We start from the raw sequence: 25,264 nt of genomic DNA, 5'->3' as shown, positions 1-25,264 counted from the left end.
AACTGTTAAATTCTTGGAGTAATAAGATTTGTCTGTACCCCTGCAAGGATGCATATATATTACTGTCTTGTCATGAATCCTTGAACAACTTCATTTCTGCTTATACTGAAGGGGTCAAGTCAGCCATGGGACCTGTGGCAAAGGCTTGAATAGTATATTAGACTTTCACAAACATCATTCTACATGGTTCCGGCTTCATCCATTTTCTATTGGTTATCCGAGGTCGGAGTCATGGGGGCAAAAGCTTAAGCAGTGAAGGCCAGACTTCCTTCTCCCTCCCAAGTTGTTAACAGGCCAGCCAAGAGACTGTCCCTCCAGTGTATCCTGTCTTCCCTGGGATCCTCTCTTGGTGGAAGTGCCCAGAACACCTCCCCAGGAAGGTTTTTCTGATTAACAAATTGCTCTTAAATGAATCCTAATAAATCACTTCTGTTATGTCACAGTAATTATTTTGTTCCAAGAAGTGCAGCTTAAAAAAAAAAACGTAACAGAACAAACAAGCAACTAAATTTGAGAAAAGATTCATCAGAAATTTAATCAAAGTGAACCAAGGCTATAAAGTTATGCATAACTGAAATGCAAACCAAAGAATTAATGAAAGATATTCTCCTCATCCAAGCGTATCTCATTCAGATCTTTTCAAAAGCATCACATGCTTGAAAACATCCATGAACAGTCCTATAAGCTGTAAACTTTTATATAATCACAGTTGAAAACTGAGAAAAAGTAGACAAACTAAAACAATATGCAAACTGAAATAGTAAAAAGAGAATAAATCCAACTTATTTTACATAGCAAAGGTTAAACATTCATTAAGTCTTTATAAGTCAATCAAATCTTTGGAGGTAAAAATCCATTTGGATCATGTGGAAGAGAAAATACTTTATGAAGTAATGACTGTCACATTCACTCTGTATGGATAAATAATAAAAATGCTGAAATTTCATCCCCTATGCAATTCCATATAGTATTAATGTTAACATTTACAATATAATATTTAGTAACTTTACTATTGCACTTCATTCACACCTTCAGAGCAGCAGAAACGGTTGTAATTCAAGCTTTATTTATCCCCAAAACTAAAAACTTGAAAGTGCACCATAAGAACAAAAAGACAAAAATAAAACAATTTATAACAGCAACATATTTATCTTGCGCAGTGCTTTAATTTTCCTACAACTCTTCTAATTTTTCTGGTGTATAGAGTTGGCAAAATCTGGAGCAGCTACCTCATTAGAGGTTCTGCTCTGATTAAACCAGTTCTCCAGATCTGCCTGATGCAAGTACGGACTCGACCTCTACCAGGACTCTATAAAGTTGCATTAGATGCCTGCTTGGATTGCACTGGATCATTTACATCAGAGCTGTGTGACTAGATTAGTGGACAGATAAAAATGTTCATCAACAGTCAAAAGGCACAGAATGACACCCAGGAAACAACAAGAAGGTCATTAATCATCCATTAACGCATCTTTAATTTAGCATTTCTTTTCTTTTCTTTAAGACATCCTCATATGCCCTCTTTGCTGCCTCCATTGGTGATTTTGCTCCCTCAGCTGCTTTATGCCCGATGACACCACCCATTACCCCTCCTGCAGTAGCCGCCCCCACACCGGCTATCACTCCAGCAGCTAGTACTACCTGTCCTTCTACTGCAGCTGCTGCAGGTGCCCTTGACAATGCTGGGATATTGTTTTTTACAAGTCTCACTATATCTAATGGCTTTTTCACGTTTCTTTTAACAGCTTCAACCATGGCTGCTACAACAAAAAAGGCCCCTAGCAAAGTTCCCGTTGCCGTCCCTGCCAACTGGATCAAAAGTTCATTAGTGACATTGGTTTTAGCCTGTTTTCTGATCTCATCTGGGGAGAAGTTTCCTGATGACTCTCTTATTTGCTCCTCCTGTTTCTGTATTTGTTTCTCCACATTCTGCAGAACATCATTGGTGTAGTAGCCTCCATTTTTTTCCATCACCATCTCATCTATTGTACAGAGTAACGCCTCCAACTGGAAACAGTTGCTCCTGTAATTATTGGGCTCATTGTTTTTCCAGTATTTACTATCAAAAACATGGCACCGGCCACCACATCTCTCCACTAGATCACTCAGCTTCTGGTTCTGACTGACAAACTCTTCAATTTTCATCCCTTCAGGCAGCTGGTTCCCATGTGTGAAGACAACCACAGCATATTTTAAAGCATCTTCTGAGAAATATTGGCATATTTTACTGACAACTTCCTGCTCCTGCTGTGTGAATTTGTCCACTTTCAGTACAATGAGGAAAGCATGGGGCCCAGGGGAGCACTCTGTCATACAACTCATTATCTCAGGCTTTAGATCCTCCTCAGACTTCTCCGTGTCAAAGAAACCAGGGGTGTCGATCAAAGTGAGGCTCCTTCCATTGACAGACGTGGTCTCTGCCTGGCATACTGTAGTTCCAGAGTTAGGAGAGTGGTATGCAGTGAAAAGATCTTCTCCAAATATGGTGTTACCCAGGTGACTTTTCCCACTTCCAGTTTTCCCCAGCAGGATGAGCCTCTTTGTAGTCGGTGCTGAAGGAGAATAATGATTCTGTTAATGTCTCTTGTTTGTCTCAATATTAGGGAACAGCAGTCATTGCAGGGAGGACGCTTTGGTTCAAATAGGAAGCATTACTGAAAAGACTCCAGAGGAGGAGGAAGGAAAAGAAGAAGAATTTCTACTCATTAGAAACAAAACAGCTATGTTGAGAAGTGTCTCCAGAAGGTGGGGATATAGACGACTTTTTTTAGTAGTTCCATTTCTAGAAATAAACTTCAAAGAGGAAAACAATAAATGAAAGCTGTGTGAACATCCAGAAGAGCAAAATAAAGACAGCAAATGACTTTATTCTCTACAAATATCAGGGATGTCCAAAGTTGATCCTTGACGGCCACAGTCCTGTAGGTTTTAGATATTTTTCCACTCCAACACACCTGATTTAAATTAAATGGCTTTCCTAAACATCTTGTTGTCAAGTTCTGCCCTAGCATGTAGACCTGTTCATCTGATTTAGGTGTGCTGCAGCAGGAAACACCCAAAACCTGAAGGACAGAAACCCTTGAGGATGGACTTTGGACACGCCTGGCTTATTAACTCATACAGGAAACAGCTGGTGAGTCATGTAATTTCTATCTTTACCAGGTCAGAAAGAATTCTCTCAGCTGCTTTTATTCCCTTATGTGCAGCAACTCTTCCCCGAAACAGACAGAAACCAGCTTAAGCTACCTCATCCACTTTTATGTGTACTAAAGGGAGTTCTTCCAATTTTTTTTGTTTGTTCACCTTTTCTTTAAAACATCCTCTAAACGGACAATAACAACAGTGAAACCCAGAAACCCAGCTAGCCGCTGACAATAGACTGGATTCTAAATCTTTCAGATCTTTAATATTTACACCCACCTTGATTTTGGTCTTGCCAGACTTCCAAGGCTTCTTGGACAAATTTAAAGGCCTGCAGAACCTAGGATGTATACAGATTATTTAAATGTCAGGATGCACTTATCTGAGACACAAAATTTTTAGCTGATGTTTATTTATTCATTAATTTGTTTAAATGTATTTAAATTAAATTAATTTATTTAAATGTATGTGAATTTAGAATGGCCACCTTGTGGTGTGACCCCTGCTATGATCCATGTCTACTAACAAAGCCATATAATAAAAATGCCATTCTGACAACATGACACTGCTTCAATTATGATAATATCATCAATCCAAATGTAATGGATGGGCAGGAAATCTGAAAAAAGTTAAAGAAAACTAATAATGGTGGGTAGTGGTAGCCTAGTGGTTACAGAGCTGGAATGGGTCTGAAGAACCTGGGTTCAAATCAGAGGTTTTCTCACTCTATTTTAAGCAAAAGATTGGACTTTAAAGCTCCTCCATGGAAGGAAACATTTAATACCTCACTGGCATCAGGGTGAATGACAATGCGAACCACAAGCGGTGTGCTGCTGGCCCGGTTCTGCTGAAATGCATTAACCTGCTCCAGTAAAATCTTGGCTACCACACTGTCAGGAAAACGCAGGGCAATCCCAGCTCCGAGTACAGGCAGAGCAACAGATCCAAACCCTCTCTCCTCACAGGAAGTCAGGATGTTGTTGATGCCCAGTCTGAGAACCTGTAAAATATTGATATTCAATATTTTTCAATTACAAGCAAAAGGAAAAAACTATATTACAGCAAACTGCTCCACATGTACGCTCCATAATTTCACCTCCACTGCAGTTCCATCTAGGTCATCATTCCAGGGAATGAGGTTGACGAAGAGTACTGCATCAGATGGAAGTCCAGCCAACCCCTCCAACAGCACCGAGTCACCATGGTCACTTTCATCTCCTCCTGCCTTTCTAAACAATGAGGTCATCTGAGAACCAACCATCTTGTTTAAAATGTTCCCAACACGGGTCGACAGGGGATCATTGCCGACCATTGGAGATGCCAGTGCATCAACCTTCAAGAAAAACAGGTTGGAAAACACAGAATATGAATTATTTTGCTGGTGATCATATTTCTGGTCACTTGTTTAATATAGGTTCAGCTTTCACTAAGTTATTCTCAACAGTTTGTTACTTGAAGGATTTCTCACCTGCTGTGTTTCAATGGTCCCCTGAACAATCTCTACACGGATTCTGCCTCCAGGAGCTCCAGCAGCAGCTCGTCTTTCTGCATCTTGGCTATCAGCATCCACCGGAAACTCCACATCACTTGCCACATTGTTTCTGTTACTTATCCCTTCAAGAATCCTGTCACACGCCTCCTGCATGGCCCTCACCACCTTTCCTCTGTCATCTATCAGTATTATTCTGCTCAGACTGCGATCACGCCGACTACTAAACTCTTTAACAGCAGTTGCAATAGCCTCAGAGCACACTGTTACAGGAACACCATGCACGCCTGAGCTGATACACGGCATGGCGATGGACTTGAACTTCATCATTTCTGCTAAATTAAGGGCATGTTGGACAGTTCTTTCCAGTAAGATTCTCTCTCTGCCTCCTGCTTCTCCACCCACAGGCCCCACAGCATGCAGAAGTTTCTTGCATTTCAAGTTACCGCCTGTGGTCACTACTACTTCCCCTGTAGGAATTTTTCCATTGTGCTTCACTAAAGCATCACTGTCACACTGCACATCAGGACCACCTGCTTGACTCAGCGCAGCAGCAACCCCTTCACTGTGGTCCAAATCCTCATTAGCAGCATTCACCAGGACGTCAGCATCCAGACTGGTGATGTCACCCTCACACACCACCACCTGGAGCCCATCACTAAGGCTGTAGCTGGCTACTACTGTGTTTCCTTCACTCAAACTTAAAGGTGACATATTCTCAATGAAACCTGACATGTCTTCTGCATCAAAAAACTCTTGGCGTGTATCTGGATCATCCTCACGTTGGCATGAGTCGCCATCAAAAAGCTCATCCTTGTCAGTTTTCCAGTCACTAACTTCAGCTACAGCGCCAGGCTGAGTTTGGCTCATGGCTAAAGCGTTCCCTTCTGCTGGGTGAGGCTGAGAACAGCACACAGAGGTGAAGTCTTTGTTCAGGTCTGTCTCTGTGTTTTCACTTTCCTTCATGTAATAAGACACATAATTATCAAGTTGTAGTTTATCCTCTTCACCACTTGGAGGAGCAGGTGAAGCAGGAGTGGATTGAGGGTTCTGTATTAAAAACACACCTTAATGTTAACATTTACTGGTTTTTAATTACTAAAATATATCAAAGTAGAAAATGTTACAGAATTAGTGAAATGTTGTGCTAACCTCTGCTGCAGGTGTGGAGTTAGTGGTGTGGGTGGAGGTGGGAGGCTCCAGGCTGTCCCGGACAGTGAGCACAAGACGAACACCCGCGAGGTCCAAAACATGCTCGGTTCTCCTAAGTACTTCTTGCTGATCTAAAACAGAACATTTACAACCTTATGTTATACAGAAAAAAAATCTTAAAGAATTAAGACTGAGCTGAATAAATGCTTCTTGTAGCTTTAAAATAGTCTCAGCAGGTGATTCTGAAAAACAGTAGCTAGAGGTGTAGCTAATATGGCAGTTCAGAAAGTGTATTATTGACACTTTAAATACACCCCAATGACCAACTCTACTGACCAGATTATGCCTTCTTACTGCAGTAAATGTAAGAAAGGTTTGTCTTAATTTGCAAAAGTTCTGTGGGGTGTACAGCTTTTGGAAGACAGTATTTCTCAGTCTGCCAGACTCCGTTGCATTCTACACTTCTTACAGCGTGTTATTTGACCTAATTTCTTCTGAGTATTTATGCAATCAACGTCATGACATAGCTACATGACGATATGAAAACTGTGATCTTTGAGAGAACTTAGTCATGATTGCTTTTTTCACATTGTGTTTGAACTTCTTTGAAATGAATAGTTTAAGGCCTACGTACAGAAAAAAAAACTGAGAATGCATTGTGCTAAAAGCTAAAAGAGACGAAGCAAAACCTCACTGGCACTACAACAAACAAGAACTAAAGTTACCTGCACACTGTTCTTTTTATCTTTTTACGTGGTGAAATCCAGCGTACAAAGGACGGTGTAGGAGCCATAAAATATGTTTGAAGTAATGAGCACTGGGTGGATGATTTGTTTACATTGGTTGTCATGGTGATTCGCAGCATGGGGTCACGTGGATGCGGTAGGTGATGGGAGGAACGGTTAAGATGGAGTTGTCAGTCAGTCACAGGTGGTTTTGCCAGAGAGAGGAGGGCTGGGTAGCCGTAATTTTTGTTGACCGCTGAAACTTATTTGGAAAAACTTGTACGCTAACACGCTGAGCTGGATAGACCAATGTATATGTAAAGTCTATAAAAGATCACATGTTAAGTCAAACAAGTGGATTGCTGCATCCTGCAAATAAAGAAAGATTCTCAATAAAGGAAATAACGCATCAGGAGGAAGAGCGTTTTTATTTCGGACATGGACGGCGCGTCAAACAAATAGACAGAACCCATCCTTTTGCCTCAATAGTGACTGTGGAAGTCACTACATCTTTAGTCAACAAAAAACGGCATTCAACGAGAGAATCATCACAGGCAGCGTCATATCAAAGGAACCAGGAAGACGCCAAGTAAGTGCAGTGGATCTGAATGAAACCGCGCGCAAAGCGGCCACACCCGACAAAGTCATAAGGAGCGCAGGTAAGCCATACCTGTAGAAGTCTGTGTGTGAAAAGCAAGCCACATCTCATATTCGCTTAAGTTCCTCTGGGGAGGTATTGAATGGAACGAATGCTGGTTATGCTCGATGTTTTGTGCTGGCTCCGTTCCTTGACGTCTGCACTTTCTCTCTTTAAAGTGCTGCTTGGATGATGTTTAAAAGGACAATTAAGATGCCGCTCTGTGGAATGGAATTTTGTTTGTTGTTGCACACAGTGAATGCAATTATTCAATGAAAAATTGAAAATAATAAAAAATAAATCAATAAAGAAAAAAGAAAGAGTCATGAGTCAAACAGGTGGTGCAGCCTTTACTTCTGATATGGATTTTGGAGAAAAAAGAGAAAGCAAACTCACTGAAAAGGCCTTGCTGAATAAAATTGAAAAATTACAAAATGACCGCAAAAGTGTTGTAAACAAAATAAAAGGACTGATACCAAAAATTAAAGAACTCATGAAACAAAATGAAAAGCTTGGAGAAATAAAACAGTACACAGTGGATTTAAAGGCCTTGTGTGAGAAGGCTTCTCATTTACACAATGATCTGCTGCCTCTGATACCTGAGGAAGAAATCATAAAACAAAAGGAATGGTTTTCAAGTATCATGACATACAGCAATACATTTCTAAAGGACACAATAAAATGGATAAATGAGAGGGAACAAAACCCAGCTGTTTCACCAAAGCAAGTGGATTTAATTGAAGGAAATGAAATCAAGAAAACAAATATCTCATCAAACACCGTTATGGAAAAGGAGGACGATATTAAGCCAAGTGACAGTGTTTCAAATGTTGGAAGTCATAACACCTCTTCATCAAGATCTTCAACTTCTTCTGTGCGTTTGATGGCTGAAGCTGAGTTGGCAGCTTTAACAATGAAGCAGAAATTACTGGATGAAAAACATGCACTGGAAGAAGAGGAAGAGCGGCTGCGTAAAAGAAAGGAAAGGCTACAATTGGACACTGAAATAGCAGAAAAAATGGCAACACTCAACGTTCTCAAAACTCAAAGCACAATAAGCAGGAAAGGATCATCAAAAGTTTCAGATGGAATGAATTCATACCTAGAAAAGAAACAGTTTAAACAGCCACTAAACGCTGATGCAAATGAATTTATCCCTCTCCTTTCTGTAAAGGAAAATACCGCAGCTAATGCTGAAATGCAACTTGGAGCAAAGCAGAAAAGCAAGCATGTAGCTGCAAGGACTAAACTTTCTCCAAGTGATCACCCCCAACAATATTCAACATTTCCTCCAAACTCACTCGATCAATATACTCAGCGTACATCTCATGCAAATGATGTGCTGGATCTGGAACCACAAAATGATGTTGTTGGAGTAATGCGAAAACAAAATGAAATAACAGCTCTCTTGATCCAACAGCAATGCCTCTCTGTCCTCCCAAAGAGAGAAATTCCTATTTTTGATGGAGATGCACTTCAGTATCACTCTTTTATTAAGGCGTTTGAGAATGGAGTTGAGTGCAACACAACCAATAACTGTGATCGTTTATATTTTTTGGAGCAACATACTAAAGGCCATGCAAAGGAATTGGTGAGAAGCTGTCAACACATCAACCCAGATCGTGGCTATCTCAAAGCAAAATTGCTGTTGAAGGAGCATTACGGCAATGAACAGAAGGTCGCAGCTGCTTATATGGACAAAGCCCTCTCATGGCCTCTGATAAAAACAGAGGATGTAAAGGCTCTTCAGAACTACAGTCTCTTCCTTAGAGGGTGTTGTAATGCTATGGAGGATGTGCAGTATCTGCATGATTTGGACATGCCCTCCAACATGGTGAACATCATTAAAAAACTTCCATATAAATTCAGAGACCGATGGAGGAGCCATGTGTGTGAACTGCAGGAAAGACACAAACGACGAGTCAAATTTACAGATATTGCTGAATTTATTGAAAAACAAATAAGAATACTGACAGATCCTGTATTTGGTAATATACAAGATTCTCCACCTTCACCACAAACTAAAGGAATGAACAAACCTAAATCCCAAATTCGACCAGGAACCAAAGGGACTAGCTTCGCCACCACTGTGCAACCTGTGGAAAACAAACTTCAGTCTGTGAAAAGGGACAACGAAACCAATCAACCTGGAAGAAAAATGTGTATTTGTTGTGGAGGAGGACACCTGCTGGATGTATGTGCACAGCTGGGAAAAATGGCACACGAGAAGAAGATAACCTTCTTAAAGGAAAATGGCATCTGTTTTGGCTGTTTGTGTATAGGACACATCAGTAAAGATTGTCGCAAAAGGATTTCCTGTTCCAAGTGTGGCCGGAAACATCCCACTATCCTCCACAAAGAATGTGTACCCTTGGAACAAACTGCTAGGAATACACAGCCACATGTGGACAACATGTTGATGTCAAGTGGTCTTACAGGGGCTGGAGATCAGGAATGTAAACTGCCTATTGTGCCAGTCCAAGTAAAGTCAAAGAAAGGAAGCAAAATTATAACAACATATGCTTTCTTGGACCAGGGAAGCACAGCAGTTTTTTGCACTGAAGGGCTGATGCACAAACTACACCTTGTCGGAAGGAAAGGAAATATTCTCCTTAGAACCATGGGACAAGAAAGGGTTGTGAGCAGCAATCAAATCCTAGGACTGGAGGTTGCAGCACTTGAAGGAGATGAATTTCTGGAGCTGCCAAAGGTGTACACACAGGAGTCCATGCCTGTACATACAGGAAATATTACAACAGAAGAGGATATTAAGAAATGGCCACATCTAAACCACATAGACTTGCCTCAAATCAATGCAGGAATAGAACTCCTGATAGGAACTAATATTCCCAAGGCCCTGGAGCCACTAGAAGTGGTGTGCAGTGTCGATGGTGGACCATATGCCGTTAGGACAAGGCTGGGCTGGACAGTCAATGGACCGCTTGCAGGAGACTGTGGAAAGACCGTTAGAGAGGAGCAGCCACATGCAACAGTCAACCGAGTTTCGGTTGTAAACCTGGAAGAACTTTGGCAGCAACAGTTCAAAAATGACTTTCCTGAAAACAAATTTGATGAGCAGCCTGGAATGTCAAGAGAGGATCAGAGGTTTCTGGAATTGGTCACAAATTCTGCCAAACACGTGGATGGTCATTTCCAGATTGCATTACCTTTACGGAATGCCCGTGTCATCATGCCAAATAACAAGAAGGTTGTCCAACAACGCTTAAGCCTTCTTAAAAGGAGGTTTCAAAGGGATGCACCATTTTATTCAGAATATAAAATATTCATGAATGAACTTTTGGCTAAAGGGTATGCAGAGAAGGTGCCTGAAGAAGAGCTGGATCGTAGTGATGGTAAAGTTTGGTATATACCACACCACGGTGTTTACCATCCCACCAAAGGAAAACTCAGGGTTGTGTTTGACTGTGGAGCTAGTTATCAAGGTACCTCTTTGAATGCCCAGCTTCTACAGGGACCTGATCTTACTAGTTCTTTAATAGGAGTGGTCACACGATTCAGGAAGGAGCCTGTTGTAATCATGGGAGATATTGAGTCCATGTTCCACCAAGTTTTGGTCCCGCATGATGACACAGACCTGCTGAGGTTCCTCTGGTGGCCAAAAGGTAATATGGAACAGCCACCATCTGAATATAGGATGCGAGTACATCTGTTTGGGGCAACATCATCACCTAGTTGTGCCAACTTCTCCCTCAGAAAGTGTGCAGAGGACTTTGGACATCTCTACAATGAGGAAACTGTGAACAAATTATTGCACTGTTTTTATGTAGATGATTGTCTTGTGTCAGTAGCTACTGAGGATGAAGCCATTTCACTGTATCAGGAACTGGTCTCTCTGTGCTCTAAAGGAGGATTCACTTTAACAAAGTGGATGAGCAACAGGCCTGGCGTGCTGAAAGTCATCCCGGACAGTTGCAGAGCAAAAGGCATGGAGGGGTTGAATATGGAGCTGGAGTCACCAGTCATAGAGAGAGTACTGGGTGTGGAGTGGAGCATAAAATCAGATTCTTTCAAGTTCAAGATGGCACTCAAAGACAGACCACTCACCAGAAGGGGAATTCTCTCAATAGTCAGTTCCATCTATGATCCCCTAGGAATGCTGAGCCCTGTTGTTTTAACTGCCAAGAAAATCCTAAGAGACTTATGCAGGAGTGAACTTGGATGGGATGACATTGTACCAGAGCCCTTCTCCAAAAGATGGCAAAAATGGCTGCAGCAGCTTCATATGCTGGACAGGCTGGAAGTCAGTAGATGCCTGAAACCTGCAGGATTTGGAGAAGTCACGAGGGCCCAGTTGCATCATTTCTGTGATGCCAGTGAAGATGGGTATGGAACAGTGACCTATTTGCTGTCTGAAAACACCTGCTCAAAGCTATACTGTGCATTTATAATGGGAAAGGCTCGTGTTGCTCCTCTCAAATCTGTAACCATCCCCAGAATGGAACTCATTGCTGCAACCATGGCCAGCCGAGTTGATCTGCTCTGCAGGAAGGAGCTGCAAATGGAACTTCTGAAATCTGTGTTTTGGACAGACAGTGTTTCTGTACTCAAATACATCAGGAATGAGACTTCACGGTTTAAGGTCTTCGTGGCAAACCGTGTCTCGCAGATTCTAAAGGTTTCATCTTCGGCACAATGGAAATATGTGGACACTGCTAGAAATCCAGCGGATATAGCCTCAAGAGGGGTGAAAGTGGACACCTTTTTGAAGGATGCTATGTGGCTGTCAGGGCCTCAGTATCTTCTACAGTCCGTGAGTGAGTGGCCTGCTGACCCAGATGATATCAGTCAACTTTCACCTGATGACCCTGAGGTAAAAACAGTTGCAGCAGTGGCTGCTGTGTCGGTCAGAGAAGATCCTTTGACTTGCCTGATTGAATACTTTTCCTCCTGGACACGCCTTAAGAAATCGGTTGCATGGCTTTTAAGGATCAAGGATCTGCTCCTGTCCAGTATAAGAAGGAGGAGACAATTACAACTGACCGTATCACAGTCTGAGGTCAGCAAAGAACAACCAAAATCTTTTGTGGAAGAAGAGCTAAGCAACATCAAGAGGACTGCTGTGTTTAGGAGTATTTCAGTGGAAGAACTGGACAGGGCTGAGGTTGCCATCATCAAGTTCTGTCAAAGAAAGAGATTTCCTGAGGAACTAGCCAGCCTGGAGAAAAGACAGCTCATTATGAAATCCAGTCATCTTCGTAAGCTCTGCCCACAGTTGCAAGATGGAATCCTGAGAGTTGGTGGAAGGCTCAGTAGATCATCAATGCCTGTTGAGACCAAACATCCTATAATACTGGCAAAGGACCAACATATCTCAGAACTTTTGCTTAGACATGTACATCAAGAGGTGGGACATGCTGGTCGTAACCACATGCTGTCTAAGCTGAGGGAAAGGTACTGGATGGTTGGGGTCAGTACAGCTATAAGGAAGGTGCTGTCCAAATGTGTTGTATGTCGACGTCTAAGTGCTCTGCCAGTGAACCAACAGATGGCAGACTTGCCCAATGATAGAATTGTACCAGACGAGCCTCCATTTACTCGGGCGGGGGTTGACTACTTTGGACCTTTTCAAGTGAAAAGTAGGAGGAGCCTCGTGAAGAGGTACGGTGTTATTTTTACCTGCCTCGCCATCAGAGCCATTCACATTGAGGTCGCTCCTTCGCTGGATACCGATTCCTTCATTAATGCACTCCGACGCTTCATTGCAAGAAGAGGACAGATTCGTGAGCTACGCTCTGACAATGGAACCAACTTTGTGGGCGCAGAGCGTGAGCTGAGAACTGCTATTGAACAGTGGAATCAGGTGAAAGTTAATGATGTTCTTCTGCAGAAAGGAGTTAAATGGACTTTTAATCCACCTGCAGGCTCACATCATGGAGGAACTTGGGAGCGACTGATAAGGTCAGTGCGCAAAGTACTCAATTCTATTATGAAGGTACAAAACCTGGATGAAGAAGGCCTTCATACAGTACTTTGTGAGGTTGAAGCCATCATTAACAGCCGTCCAATCACTAAAGCCTCCTTGGATCCGAACGACCTGGAAGCTTTGACTCCAAATCACCTTCTTCTGTTAAAGACTTCACCATCATTTCCACCAGGAGTATTCCAACCTACAGATGTGTACACACGTAGAAGATGGAAACAAGTCCAATATATGTCTGACTTATTTTGGAAAAGATGGGTGAAGTAATACTTACTGCAACAGCAGGAGCGTCAGCGATGGACTAGAGTGAAGAGGAACCTCAGTGTGGGAGACCTTGTTCTCATCATGGACAGTTCTGCACCTAGAAACTCTTGGCCAATGGGACGAGTGATGGAGACTTTTTCGGATCGAAGAGGATTTGTTCGTCAAGTCCGTATCAAGACTCGGACTAGCTGCGTGGATCGGCCTATCACGAAACTGTGTCTGCTGCAGGAGGCTGATCACAGTTAGACTTTTGGACTTGAAATGTTCAGATTTTGTTGGCAGATTTTTGGACTTTTTACAAGTTTTCTTTTCTCTCCTTTTATTTTTCTTTGATTTGAAGATGGATTCTAAGGTTAATTAGAATATTACCGGGGTTATTGTGAGCTATTGCATGATGGTTTGTTGAACACCTTTGTCTTTTGCATGTATTTTATGTCTCCAACTTGGTTTAATATAGGTAATTATTATGAGATATCTCAATAATAAGGGGCTGGTGTGTAGGAGCCATAAAATATGTTTGAAGTAATGAGCACTGGGTGGATGATTTGTTTACATTGGTTGTCATGGTGATTCGCAGCATGGGGTCACGTGGATGCGGTAGGTGATGGGAGGAACGGTTAAGATGGAGTTGTCAGTCAGTCACAGGTGGTTTTGCCAGAGAGAGGAGGGCTGGGTAGCCGTAATTTTTGTTGACCGCTGAAACTTATTTGGAAAAACTTGTACGCTAACACGCTGAGCTGGATAGACCAATGTATATGTAAAGTCTATAAAAGATCACATGTTAAGTCAAACAAGTGGATTGCTGCATCCTGCAAATAAAGAAAGATTCTCAATAAAGGAAATAACGCATCAGGAGGAAGAGCGTTTTTATTTCGGACATGGACGGCGCGTCAAACAAATAGACAGAACCCATCCTTTTGCCTCAATAGTGACTGTGGAAGTCACTACAGACGGTAAGCGATACTGAACGAGAGCGCGCTGCGCGTACAGGGGATACATTTCCTATCAGGAATAACTATTTGGCACAACACCAGATAGGCTGTTTAAAGTTAAGTTTCACTTTCCATGTAAATGTCCTGTTTGTATTTACATAAGTACCAAATAGAGTGTAGGCATATTCGATAGTTGAAAACAAATAAAATTAATGAATAAAAATCACAAAAAACCTTCTAAAAAATAAATAAATAAAACGTGGATATACTACTACTACTACTAACTACTACTATTATATTATTATTATTATTATTATTAATAATAATATTATTATTTCGGGGGCATTCTTTAATAGAAGAATTATTAACCCACTTTGTGCGCAGAAGATGTTCATGTCAGGAAATAATACAAATAAGATTCGAACAGGTGCTGATAATTTCGCGTTTCTTTGCTCTACCTTTCTGATTTCTGAAAGTTATGCTGTAGACGTTTTCAGCCACGGTTGTCAGAGGACCGCTGTCTCCTCCGCCTGATCGCCGACGGACACGGAAATATCTTTCCACTTTCTTCGTCTGCTCTCTGAGATCCTTGTGGCACCCAAAGAAAACAGGGTACTGGTAAAATCCGTCCATCGTTCATATGGGAGCCTTTAAACTAAACTTCAAAACAAAAAAGTATGCGCTAATTTACAGAGCGTGGTCTTGCACGTCTCCACTGTAAGAAAAACAACGTTCAACTAAAACTGCCATGCCCTGTCTGTAAATGCTGTGACAGCTTTTGTCCACTAGATGTCACACTTTATCTCATTACTGTGCTAACATTAGCTCATGGTGACTTCCTGTTTACTTACCTTTAACCAGAATGCTATTCTGTAAGCTCAGAGAGACCAAGGGCTAGCGGACATGTTAACTATATTGTCAAGCAAGACTAAGTTTAACCAATCCCCTCCCATTCGGAGCTTTTGTAACCTTCATTTGTTGTTCTACACTCTGTATGTTTGTAAACTCGTTGTTTATTTCATGTTTTTAGTTCTACGGTGGTGACGGTCTGATGCTAGCAGTGCTAATCAGAAGCCAATAAAGAAAACCATCTGTATTTAAAGAACCGGAGTCCTCGCATGCTTCAGTGGGCGGCATACTGTCTCTCTGGCTTTCTATGCAATTTATGGTATTGCTCGGTTTCTCCTCCCTCAGTACAGCTGCGCCTAACGGGATTATTGCACACATGTCCCTTTTGAAACCCTCAAATTCTGCAGCTTTAAACTTTACTTGAACTTCGACTTCGTCTACAATACTTTTGTGTTAAATAAACATTTTGCTTTTGCCTGAGCTCAGCCTTTAAGTCCTTCCTCTGCAATTATAAAAATCTGCCACCAAGCCTCAATAAAACTGTATTTATTTATTTATTAAGTTAGTTACTTAGTTAGTTATTGTTATTGTTGTTCTTGTTGTTCTTTATTTTGCTCCTAAAACAAAGAAAATGGAGGGAGAAAACTACAATTATCCTAAATAATTCGTCTTTTGCCGTTTCTGAAAACTTAAAAACCAACACCAAAACCAGAAATCTGGGAGTAATCATGGACTCAGACCTGAATTTCAGCAGTCACATTAAGACAGTTGTGAAGTCAGTCTTTTATCACTCAAAAGCATGTTGATTAAAGGGTTGATGTCTCAGTAGGATTTAAAAAAACTTGTCCATGCATTTATATTCAGTAGAATGGACTACGGTAACACTGTCCTCACAGGTCTCCCTAAACAGTCCATCAGCAGTTAGTTCAGAACGCTGCTGCACGGGTCCTCGCTAAGACCAAGAAAGTGGATCATGTCTTTTCAGTCCTCAGATCTTTACACTGGCTTTACAGACTTCAAAATCCTGCTTAGTTTACAAACCACTGAATGGTTTAAGACCAGGATATACGGAAGATCTTGTGGTTCGTTATGAACCAGTCAGATCCTTCTGGTAGTCAGGGTCAAATCTAGTTTCTGTTCCCAGAGTCAGGACTAAGCATTCAGTTTTCATGCTCCTCACATGTGGAATAAACTCCCAGAAAACTGCAGGTCTTCCTTTGTTTTAGTACATTAAATGTGCTATAAATAGACCTGCCCTGCCTTGTCTTACATTTGGTTATAGAAATTTTCTTCAGAAATTATAATAATTTTTGGTTGTTTGAACAAAGCTAATGTAAGCACTTTTACATGTTCTTTTTAAGCATATCTAACAAATTATTACTGTATCAATGTTTGATATTTTTAGTTTGCATCTAGCTATTGATACTTTTCATTGAATTGATGTATTAGTGTAGATCGATGTATTTTTACACCTCAGATTATTACAACATAAAAGTTATATTTAATACAGTTAACATGTTTAAATACCATACATTATATTGTTCTCTGGTTTTGAGTGGCAGTGGTAAGGAGAAGTCGACATAAGAGACTGTAAGAGCGAAACACAACAGTTATTTTTAAACACCCTAAGACACTAAAAAGCCATCTTATAAGTAACGTTTTCATATTTTCATGTGTTACCTATGGCCGAGATCTTGGGCAATGTCTCTTTCAGCATGGTCTCTATTTTTTCTCTAAGGTGAGACCATTGAAAGAAGAAGACCAACACTTGGTGTGAAGTCTTCAGAATCATCTGAAGTGGAGAGAGACTGGAAAATTTGAGAGGAAATTAGTCAATACATTTAAAAATAGATGCATAATATTAAGTCGTAAAATAGACAGTGAACAAGACCCAGAGATACGTGAACTCCTCCACTTGGGGCAGGATCTCATTACCGATCCAGAGAAGGCACTCCACCCTTTTCCGGCTAAGGACCATGGTCTCGGATTTGGAGGTGCTGATTCTCATCCCAGCTGCTTCACACTCAGCTGTGTTACGGCCACTGCCTATTGCTGGCAGCTGCGACTCATTCTGCCGTTGATTGCCTGGTTTGGAGGCTCTCTTTCTGGAGTGGCTGGATTCAACACACCTCAGTCTCCTCCCTTCTGATTGGCTAATTGTCGGACCAATCAGGCTGCAGCTTACTAGAAGCCAAGATTGAAAAAAGCTGCTGCAGCAGCCAGTCAGGAGGGGGATGCCGGAATGGCTCAGGCCGCTTTCCCCTCACTTTGTGCACTGTGTGTGTTTGTGGCATCAGGATGAGACTGGTTGGCGCAGGTGGTCCCATGTCTGATTGTGACAGAAGTTTGGTTGTAGGGCTTACTGGGTGTTCGCTGTGCTTCCTGTTGGTGTTCCGTTTTGTGTCAGACCAATTTGTGCTGTCCTGTGGTAGGACTTAGTAATGGTTCTGTTTTAGTTGGATTCACCGTTATATACCCAGTTTTGTTTAAGCTTTGCTACCCCTTTAGTAGTTCTGTCACAGTGGGTGTAATGTGTTTAGTTTCGTTTTTGTTTATGTTCAGTGTTGGGCTAGGTTGGTGTGTTTTTGTTTGTGACGGCAGTCACATTAGTTATGGATCTTCTGCCCTGTTATTTGGTTTTAGTGTCCTCACCGAGTTTAGTCATTTTGTTGTTTGCACTCGGTGGGTTTTGGGTATATGTTTTGGTTTATTTCTTTCAGCAGGTCCGCTAACCCCAGCACTTGTTTATTTTGTGTATTTTTTGTTACAGGTTTTCACTCGTTGTTTCACGGGATTTCAATAAAATGTGCTTATTTTAAACCCACCGTCTGTCCTCAACGTTGTTTTTGTTACTCCCAAATATGCCCCAGAGTCGGGTCGTAACAGCTGTGAATCGCTCTAGCTGAAGATCACGGCCAGATGAAGCCAACAGAACCACATCATCCGCAAAGAGCAGAGACCGAATCCTGAGGGCACCAAACTAGATACCCTCAACACCTCGGCTGCACCTAGAAATTCTGTCCATAAAAGTTATGAACAGAATCGGTGACAGAGGCAGCCTTGGCAGAGTCCAACCCTCACTGGAAACCACTGATTTACTGCCAGCGATGCGGACCAAGCTCTGACATCGGTCATACAGGGACCGGACAGATAGTACAAGGGGGTCCGGCACTCCATACTCCCGGAGTACCCCCCACAGGAGGCCCCGGGCCCACGGTTGAGCGCCTTGTCCAAGTCCACAAAACACATGTAAACTGGTTCAGCGAACTCCCATGCCCCCTCCAAGACCCTGAAGAGAGTGTAGAGGTGGTCCACTGTACCATGACCGGGACGAAAAACACACTGCTCCTCCTCAATCTGAGTTTTGACTATCAGACAGACCCTCCTCTCCAGCACCCCTGAATAGACCGTACCAGGGAAGCTGAGGAGTGTGATTCCCCTGTAGTTGGAGCAGTTAGTTTTTGAAGAGGGGGACAACCACCCGAGTCTGCCAGTCCAGGGGAACTGTCCCCGATGTCCATGTGATGCTGCAGAGGCATTTTAGCCAAGAATGCACCAAAGCATTCAGAGCCTTAAGGAACTCTGGGCGGACCTCTTCCACCCCCAGGGCCTTGCCATCGAGGAGCTTTTTAACCACCTCAGCGACCTCAGCCCCAGAGATGGTAGCACCAACACCAGGGTCCCCAGACTCTGGTTCCTCATCAGAAGATGTGTTGGTGGGATTGAGAAGGTCTTTGAAGTATTCCCCCCACCGCCTTACAACGTCCTGGGTCGAGGTCAGCAGCCCCCCATCCCCACTGTACACAGTGTTGATGGAGCACTGCCTTCCCCTCCTGAGCCGCCGGATGGTGGAGCAGAATCTCCTTGAAGTTGCCCAGAAGTCACTTTACAAAAAGGCCTGATAGGACTACTTCTTCAGCTTCACGGCATAACTTCAGATAAGTTAAAAAGTTTCCGTGCATACCGCCACGACAGGCACCGACGACCTTGCGGCCACAGCTGCGGCTGACCGCCTCAACAATAGAGGCACGGAACACAGCCCACTCAGACTCAATGTCCCCCACCTCACCCAGGACATGATAGAAGCTCTGCCGGAGATGGGAGTTCTCTTTCTGACAGGGGACTCCACCAGACGTTCCCAGCAGACCCTCACAACACGCTTGGGTCTGCCAGGCCTGACCGTCATCCTCCCCCACCATCTGAGCCAACCCACCACCAGGTGGTGATCAGTTGACAGCTGCGCCCTTCTCTTCATCCAAATGTCCAAGACATGCGGCCACAAGTCCAATGATATTACTACAAAGTCGATCATCGAACTGCGGCCTAGAGTGTCCTGGTGCCAAGTGCACGTGTGGACACTCTTATGCCTGAACAATGATGAGCACAGAAGTCCAACAACAAAACACCACTCGGATTCAGATCAGGAGTCCATTCAACCCAATCACACCCCTCCAAGTCTTGCAGTCATTGCCCACGTGGGCATTGAAGTCCCCCAGCAGAATGAGGGAGTCAGTTATGTTCAAAGTGCTTTACATAAAACAAAGGCATTACAGATATTTAAAAATAGTAAAAGGCATCAACACATAATCAAAATAAAATAATAAATTACATTAACATCATTAAAAGCAAGATAAGTTAAAAAGTTTCCGTGCAGATTTCATGTATAGGCGCATGAGAACAGAAATGTTTTTAACCTGGATTTAAAAATGTCTACATTTGGTGAAAGTTTAATCTCCACTGGCAGTTTGTTCCATTTGTTTGCAGCATAACAGCTAAATGCTGCTTCTCCATGTTTAGTCTGGACTCTGGTCTGGACTAGTTGACCAGAGTCTTAGGATCTAAGAGCTCTGCTAGGTTTACATTCTATGAACATATCACAGATGTATTCTGGGCCTAAACCATTTTGGGATTTGTAAACAAGCAGAAGGATTTTCAAATCTATTCTGTGAGTGTAAAGATTTCAAAACTGGTGTGATGTGTTCAGATGTGTCATTTAACACTTTGACCAGAGCTGTTTTAGTGCTGTGAGGAGGTCGGAAGCAAGACTGAAATTTATCAAGATTTCCACTTCCATTTAAAAAGTCATTAAGCTGGTGAAATACAACTTTCTCAATAATCTTGGAAATAAAAGAGAGGTTAGAGACAGGTCTATAGTTGTTCATTATAGAGGCATTTAGAGTCCTTTTCTTTAGGAGTGGCTTAATAGCAGCTATCTTTAGTGACTTGGGAAAAATGCTTGATGCCAGTGAGCTGTTAACTATCAGTAGGAGATCACTTTCTACTGAGGTAAAAACTGTTTTTAAAAGTCAGATGGTATCATGTCCAGAGTGCATGTTGTTGATTTCAAATGCCAAACTGTTTCTTGTAGGACTTTTAAATCAACCACTTTAAATTGCGACATAACATCAGAATTATTTCCAGGTTTTAGACACAGACTAGTTTTCTTGTGTGACTGTGTGGAATTATTATTTTGTCTGATTGTAAGGAGGACACCATTGTTTAAAACAAATCATAAAAAAGCCAGACTGGAATTTGCCAAACTACATATTGACAAGCCACCAAGTTTCTGGGAAAACGTCCTATGGACAGATGAGACAAAAATGGAACTTTTTGCCAAGACACATCAGCTCAATACGGAGCCCCTCTGGTGACATGGTCAAAAAATAAATAAACTGTGGCCACGAAATGAATACAACGTGCGCACGTTATACAAATTCGTGGCCCCGAATTAGTATAACGTGCGCACGTTATACTAATTCGTGGCCGCGAAATAATAACATAAATACGCTCCTTGAGAGCGCATCCTCTATTTGGTGAAAGATATAGGCAGAGCGGCTACACGATGGACCGGGACAGTATGATAGAGATTTTTTTTAAGGCTTATCATTAATAAGTTCTTCGTGGCCATGAGTTACTATTGCGTGCGCACGTTTTAACTATTTCGCGGACACAGTATAGTAATTCGTGGCCACGAATTAGTAGTTCGTGCGCACGTTACATCTATTTTTTTTTTTACCACGTCATCAGAGGGGCTCCGTAGCTCTATGTTTATAGATGGAAAAATGAAGCATATCCAGAAAAGCACATTGTCCGTACTGTGAAACATGGAGGAGGCTCTGTTATGTTCTGGGGCTGCTTTGCTGCATCTGGCACAGGGTGTCTTGAATCTGTGCAGGTGCAATGAAATCTCAAGACTATCAAGGGATTCTAGAGAGAAATGTGCTGGCCAGTGTCAGAAAGCTTGGTCTCATTCGCAGGTCATGGGTCTTGCAACAGGACAATGACCCTGTGATGGCCGCCTAGGCAGCCACACACTGAGCCTGGTCTGGTAACCTTTTTCTTCATTTCAGTTAAATCATTTTATTTAATATTTACCATTTCCTTTATATTTCACATTTTTCTTAGCAAGTTTGGCAGGGGGGGTTAACTGATTGGGTGCACACTTTTAGTTGACTCATTCTTGTCACCTTGTTTGGTTTGTTTTATGTATTTTCTTTGAGTTACTAGTTTCTGGGGAAGTTGCTGTGTGGGAGGCCCAAGCCTGCTAAGTCCCAGCTGAGGTGGATCTCCATTGATGAGGCTACAGCCTAATTGGATTCATCCATCTTGCAAAAAGATAGTGGGAGAGGGGTTTAGATTTTCTATTGTTTTGTATTACTTTGTTTATTCTTTATGTAGAAGTATGATTATTTAGATTTCTGTTTCCCTAATGAGTTATGAGTCTAAATTGTTTAAGTTCTGTTGTGAATTAAGTTTATTAAGGTAGCTGAAGATGGTTATGTGTTTCCCTCTTGTGTCAAAATGGTCTGATCAGCCAGTGTATATAGTTTCCCTTGTGTGTCAGTTTGGCAGGTCAGTTAGTTTTCAGTTCCTTATGTTGATGTTCTGTTTATTTGACCTCTTTTATGGGCCCAGAACTTTTACTTAGGAATTTGTATTTTTGTTGTTTTTTGGTAAAATTAAATGTCAAAAGACTTTTTCTTTAAAAAACCTCCTGTGCTCTCTTCATCCTTGGTCTCGGTCCCTCACAGACCCAAAACACAGCTTAAAACATCCATGAATGGCTAAGAGGAAAACATTGAACTATTCAAAAGTGGCCTTCTATGAGCCCTGACCTAAATCCTATTGTGCATCTTTAGAAGAAGCTGAAGCATGCCGTCTGGAAAAGGCTCCTTTCAAACCTGAGGCAACTGGAGCAATTTGCTTATGAGGAGTGGGACAAAATACCTGCTGAAAGATGCAAAACACTCATTGACAGTTACAGGAATCGTTTGATTGCAGTGATTGCCTCAAAAGGTTGAGCAACAAAATATTAAGTGTACAATAATTTTTGTCCAGGCCTGTTTCAGTACTATCTTTATTGCAGCGTCATCTTCCAGGTTAACCATTAGCTACAGTTTGTTTTCATACTTGTCGCTGGTGTGGTAGCTGTTCATGTTTTTCTCTTTGTCTTCCAGTGGGTGCTCCTGATGATTCTCTGCTTTTTCTTTCTTTCCTATTAATTTATTTATTTAATTTTTTTATTTATTTTTTTTACAGAGGCTGTAGGTTGTTTTCTGTAAAGTTTCTTTACGAGACAGGTAGTTCGTTGTCTGGTTTTTCTGTTCATGTTTTGAATGCACAGTTGATACCAATGTTTCCTATTTTTGTCTTCTTTTTCTTCTTTTCACTCTCGCCTTTTCAATATCTGTTTACTTTCCCTCCTTCTTTTGTTTCCTCTGTCAGGTCCAGCAATAATATATGATTCAGCAATAACCAAAATGTTAAATAAAGAATATAAATAAAGTAAAGAGGAGAATTATCTCCACAAAGCTTAATATCCTTTATTTCTATAATTTTCCCTGTTGGCAAAGCAACTTTTTCTCAGTATCACACAGCAGTCAGACCATCAGTCTGCTTGCCTTCATGCTGAATAGAACATACATTTAAAAAAAAAAAAAAAAGGTTTCCATTGTGTTTCTGCTCTGATGATTTGGAAGCTTTGTAACCCGCTTACCTACAACTATATTCCATATTCCTTTATGAACCTCTGATAAAGTGTTAATGACTAATCCTCTGTATACGATGATGAGATTGGTTACTGAGGATTTCAACAGATGACAGCTTGTAGAACATTTGCACATACTGATAACATGACTCATGATAGCTGCCTTAATATTTCCGTTCATATAAAACTGTTTTATGTCTTTATTGATCTTTGCTGAACACTCCCTCTATCCTCTGCCCCACAGCTCCTACTTGTGTTATTCTGGTGCACGAAGGTGCTAATTCAATATATATTAATTATATATATATATATATATATATATATATATATATATATATATATATATATATATATATACATATATATACACTGCTCACAAAAATTAAAGGAACACTTTTTTTATTGGGCCTGGCATGAAATCAGTTAAACCTGTCTGATAATTTTCTGGTTGGTTAAGCAGCTGAGGGCATCGTTAATCACTTTCAGCTGTATTGGTGTTCATGGAATTAACAACAGGTGCACCACAGTGGCAACAATCAGAAAACCCTCAAAACAGGACTGGTTTTACATGTGGAGGTCATTTCAAGTTTCTCCCTCTTGATCTTTTTTGGCTGATTTCTCACTCGTGCTGGTTTTGGCTTGAGTAATTATCTCTACTGGCAGTATGAGGCGATTCCTTAACCCTACAGAAGTTGCACAGGTTGTCCAACTTCTCCAGGATGGCACATCCACACGTGCTGCAGCAAGAAGGTTTAATGTGTCTCCCAGCACAATCTCCAGAACATGGAGGAGATTTCAGGAGACTGGTGGTTATTCTCGGAGAGCTGGACAGGGCCGTAGAAGGTCCTCAAGCCATCAGCAAGACCGATACCTGCTCCTTTGTGCAAGGCGGCACAGGCTGAGCACTGCTCGTGCCCTACAGAATGACCTCCAGAGGGCCACTGGTGTGAATGTCTCTACCCAAACAATCAGGAACAGACTTCATGAAGGTGTCCTGAGGGCCCGACGTCCTGTAGTGGGCCCTGTGCTCACTGCCCAGCACCGTGGAGCTCGACTGGCATTTGCTGAAGAACACCAGAATTGGCAAGTCCGCCACTGGCGCCCTGTACTTTTCACAGACGAGAGCAGGTTCACCCTGAGCACCTGTGATAGACGTGAAAGAGTCTGGAGAAGACAAGGAGAACGTTATGCTGCCTGCAACGTCGTTCAACATGACAGGTTTGGTGGTGGGTCAGTGATAGTCTGGGGAGGCATATCCATGGAGGGACGCACAGACCTCTACTGCCTAGGAAATGGTTCTCTGACTGCCATAAGGTATCGAGATGAAATCCTTCAACCCATTGTCAGACCCTACGCTGGTGCAGTAGGTCCTGGTTTCCTCCTAATGCACGACAATGCCCGGCCTCATGTGGCAAGAGTATGCAGGCAGTACCTGGAGGATGAAGGAATTGAAACAATTGAATGGCCTTCACGATCCCCTGACTTAAACCCAATAGAACATGTGTGGGACATTATGTTTCGATCCATTAGGCGCCGCCAAGTTGCTCCTCAGACTGTACAACAGCTCAGGGATGCCCTCACACAGATCTGGGAGGAAATGCCACAAGACACCATCCGTCGTCTCATTAGGAGCATGCCGCGACGTTGTCAAGCATGCATACAAGCTCGTGGGGGCCACACAAGATACTGAAAAGCATTTTGAGTTGCAGAAATTAAGTTTTTGAAAAAATGGACTAGCCTGCCACATCTTCATTTCACTCTGATTTTAGGGTGTCTACACAATTGAGCCCTCTGTAGGCTGAAAACTTTTATTTCCATTAAAGACTTGTCATCCTTTTGTTCCTAAGACATTGCCCTGTCGTTATTTGTATAGATATCCAACTTCATATTGAGATCTGATGTATCTAATGTGTTTCTTTAAAGTGCTCCTTTAATTTTTGTGAGCAGTGTATATAGCCTCTCACCTGTTAAAATGCTGGGATAGGCTCCAGCTCACCGCGACCCGAAATGGAATAAGCGGTCAAGATAATGGATGGATGGATGGATATATATATATATATATATATATATATATATATATATATATATATATATTCATTCTACTTTAAAATATTAAATTTATGTACTTACTAACATCCTGTGATATC

General features: G+C 41.9%; 2 protein-coding genes across 6 annotated transcripts in view; one reads left to right on the top strand and one right to left on the bottom strand.

Moving 5' to 3' along the window:
- LOC121639986 (Fc receptor-like protein 5) overlaps nt 1-25,264 on the top strand; it is a 907,115-nt gene that overhangs the window by 149,586 nt on the left and 732,265 nt on the right. The gene's annotated exons all lie outside the window — the stretch shown is intronic.
- LOC121640008 lies at nt 958-15,040 on the bottom strand. 4 transcript variants are annotated; one of them, XM_041985661.1, is made up of 8 exons: nt 14,740-15,040; nt 5,500-5,590; nt 5,331-5,377; nt 4,610-4,742; nt 4,238-4,474; nt 3,926-4,141; nt 3,421-3,481; nt 958-2,552 (listed from the first exon to the last, which is right to left on the bottom strand). In XM_041985661.1, exons 3-8 carry the CDS (start codon nt 5,363-5,365, stop codon nt 1,474-1,476), a joined length of 1,761 nt encoding a protein of 586 aa, XP_041841595.1. In that variant the 5' UTR covers nt 5,366-5,377; nt 5,500-5,590; nt 14,740-15,040; the 3' UTR covers nt 958-1,473. The 4 variants fall into 4 exon arrangements, with proteins under 4 accessions (XP_041841595.1, XP_041841596.1, XP_041841593.1 ...); XM_041985662.1 differs by lacking the exon at nt 14,740-15,040 and adding an exon at nt 6,508-6,526; XM_041985659.1 differs by lacking the exons at nt 5,331-5,377; nt 5,500-5,590; nt 14,740-15,040 and having other exon boundaries at nt 4,610-5,324.

The sequence above is a fragment of the Melanotaenia boesemani genome, chromosome 5 (assembly GCF_017639745.1).
Source record: "Melanotaenia boesemani isolate fMelBoe1 chromosome 5, fMelBoe1.pri, whole genome shotgun sequence".
Taxonomy (NCBI): Eukaryota; Metazoa; Chordata; class Actinopteri; order Atheriniformes; family Melanotaeniidae; genus Melanotaenia; species Melanotaenia boesemani.
Note: the sequence above shows the minus strand (reverse complement) of the source record. Positions and strands in the feature narration are given on the sequence as shown.

Bases quoted from the DNA above. Each gene is read 5' to 3' on its own strand.
- LOC121640008 (XM_041985659.1), bottom strand. From the start codon at position 4,960: ATGATGAAGTTCAAGTCCATCGCCATGCCGTGTATCAGCTCAGGCGTG. The intron at 4,475-4,609 runs GTGAGAAATCCT...TTTTTCTTGAAG, and splicing joins GGACCATTGAAACACAGCAG to GTTGATGCACTGGCATCTCC. The intron at 3,482-3,925 runs GTATTAAATGTT...TATACATCCTAG, and splicing joins TTCACCCTGATGCCAGTGAG to GTTCTGCAGGCCTTTAAATT.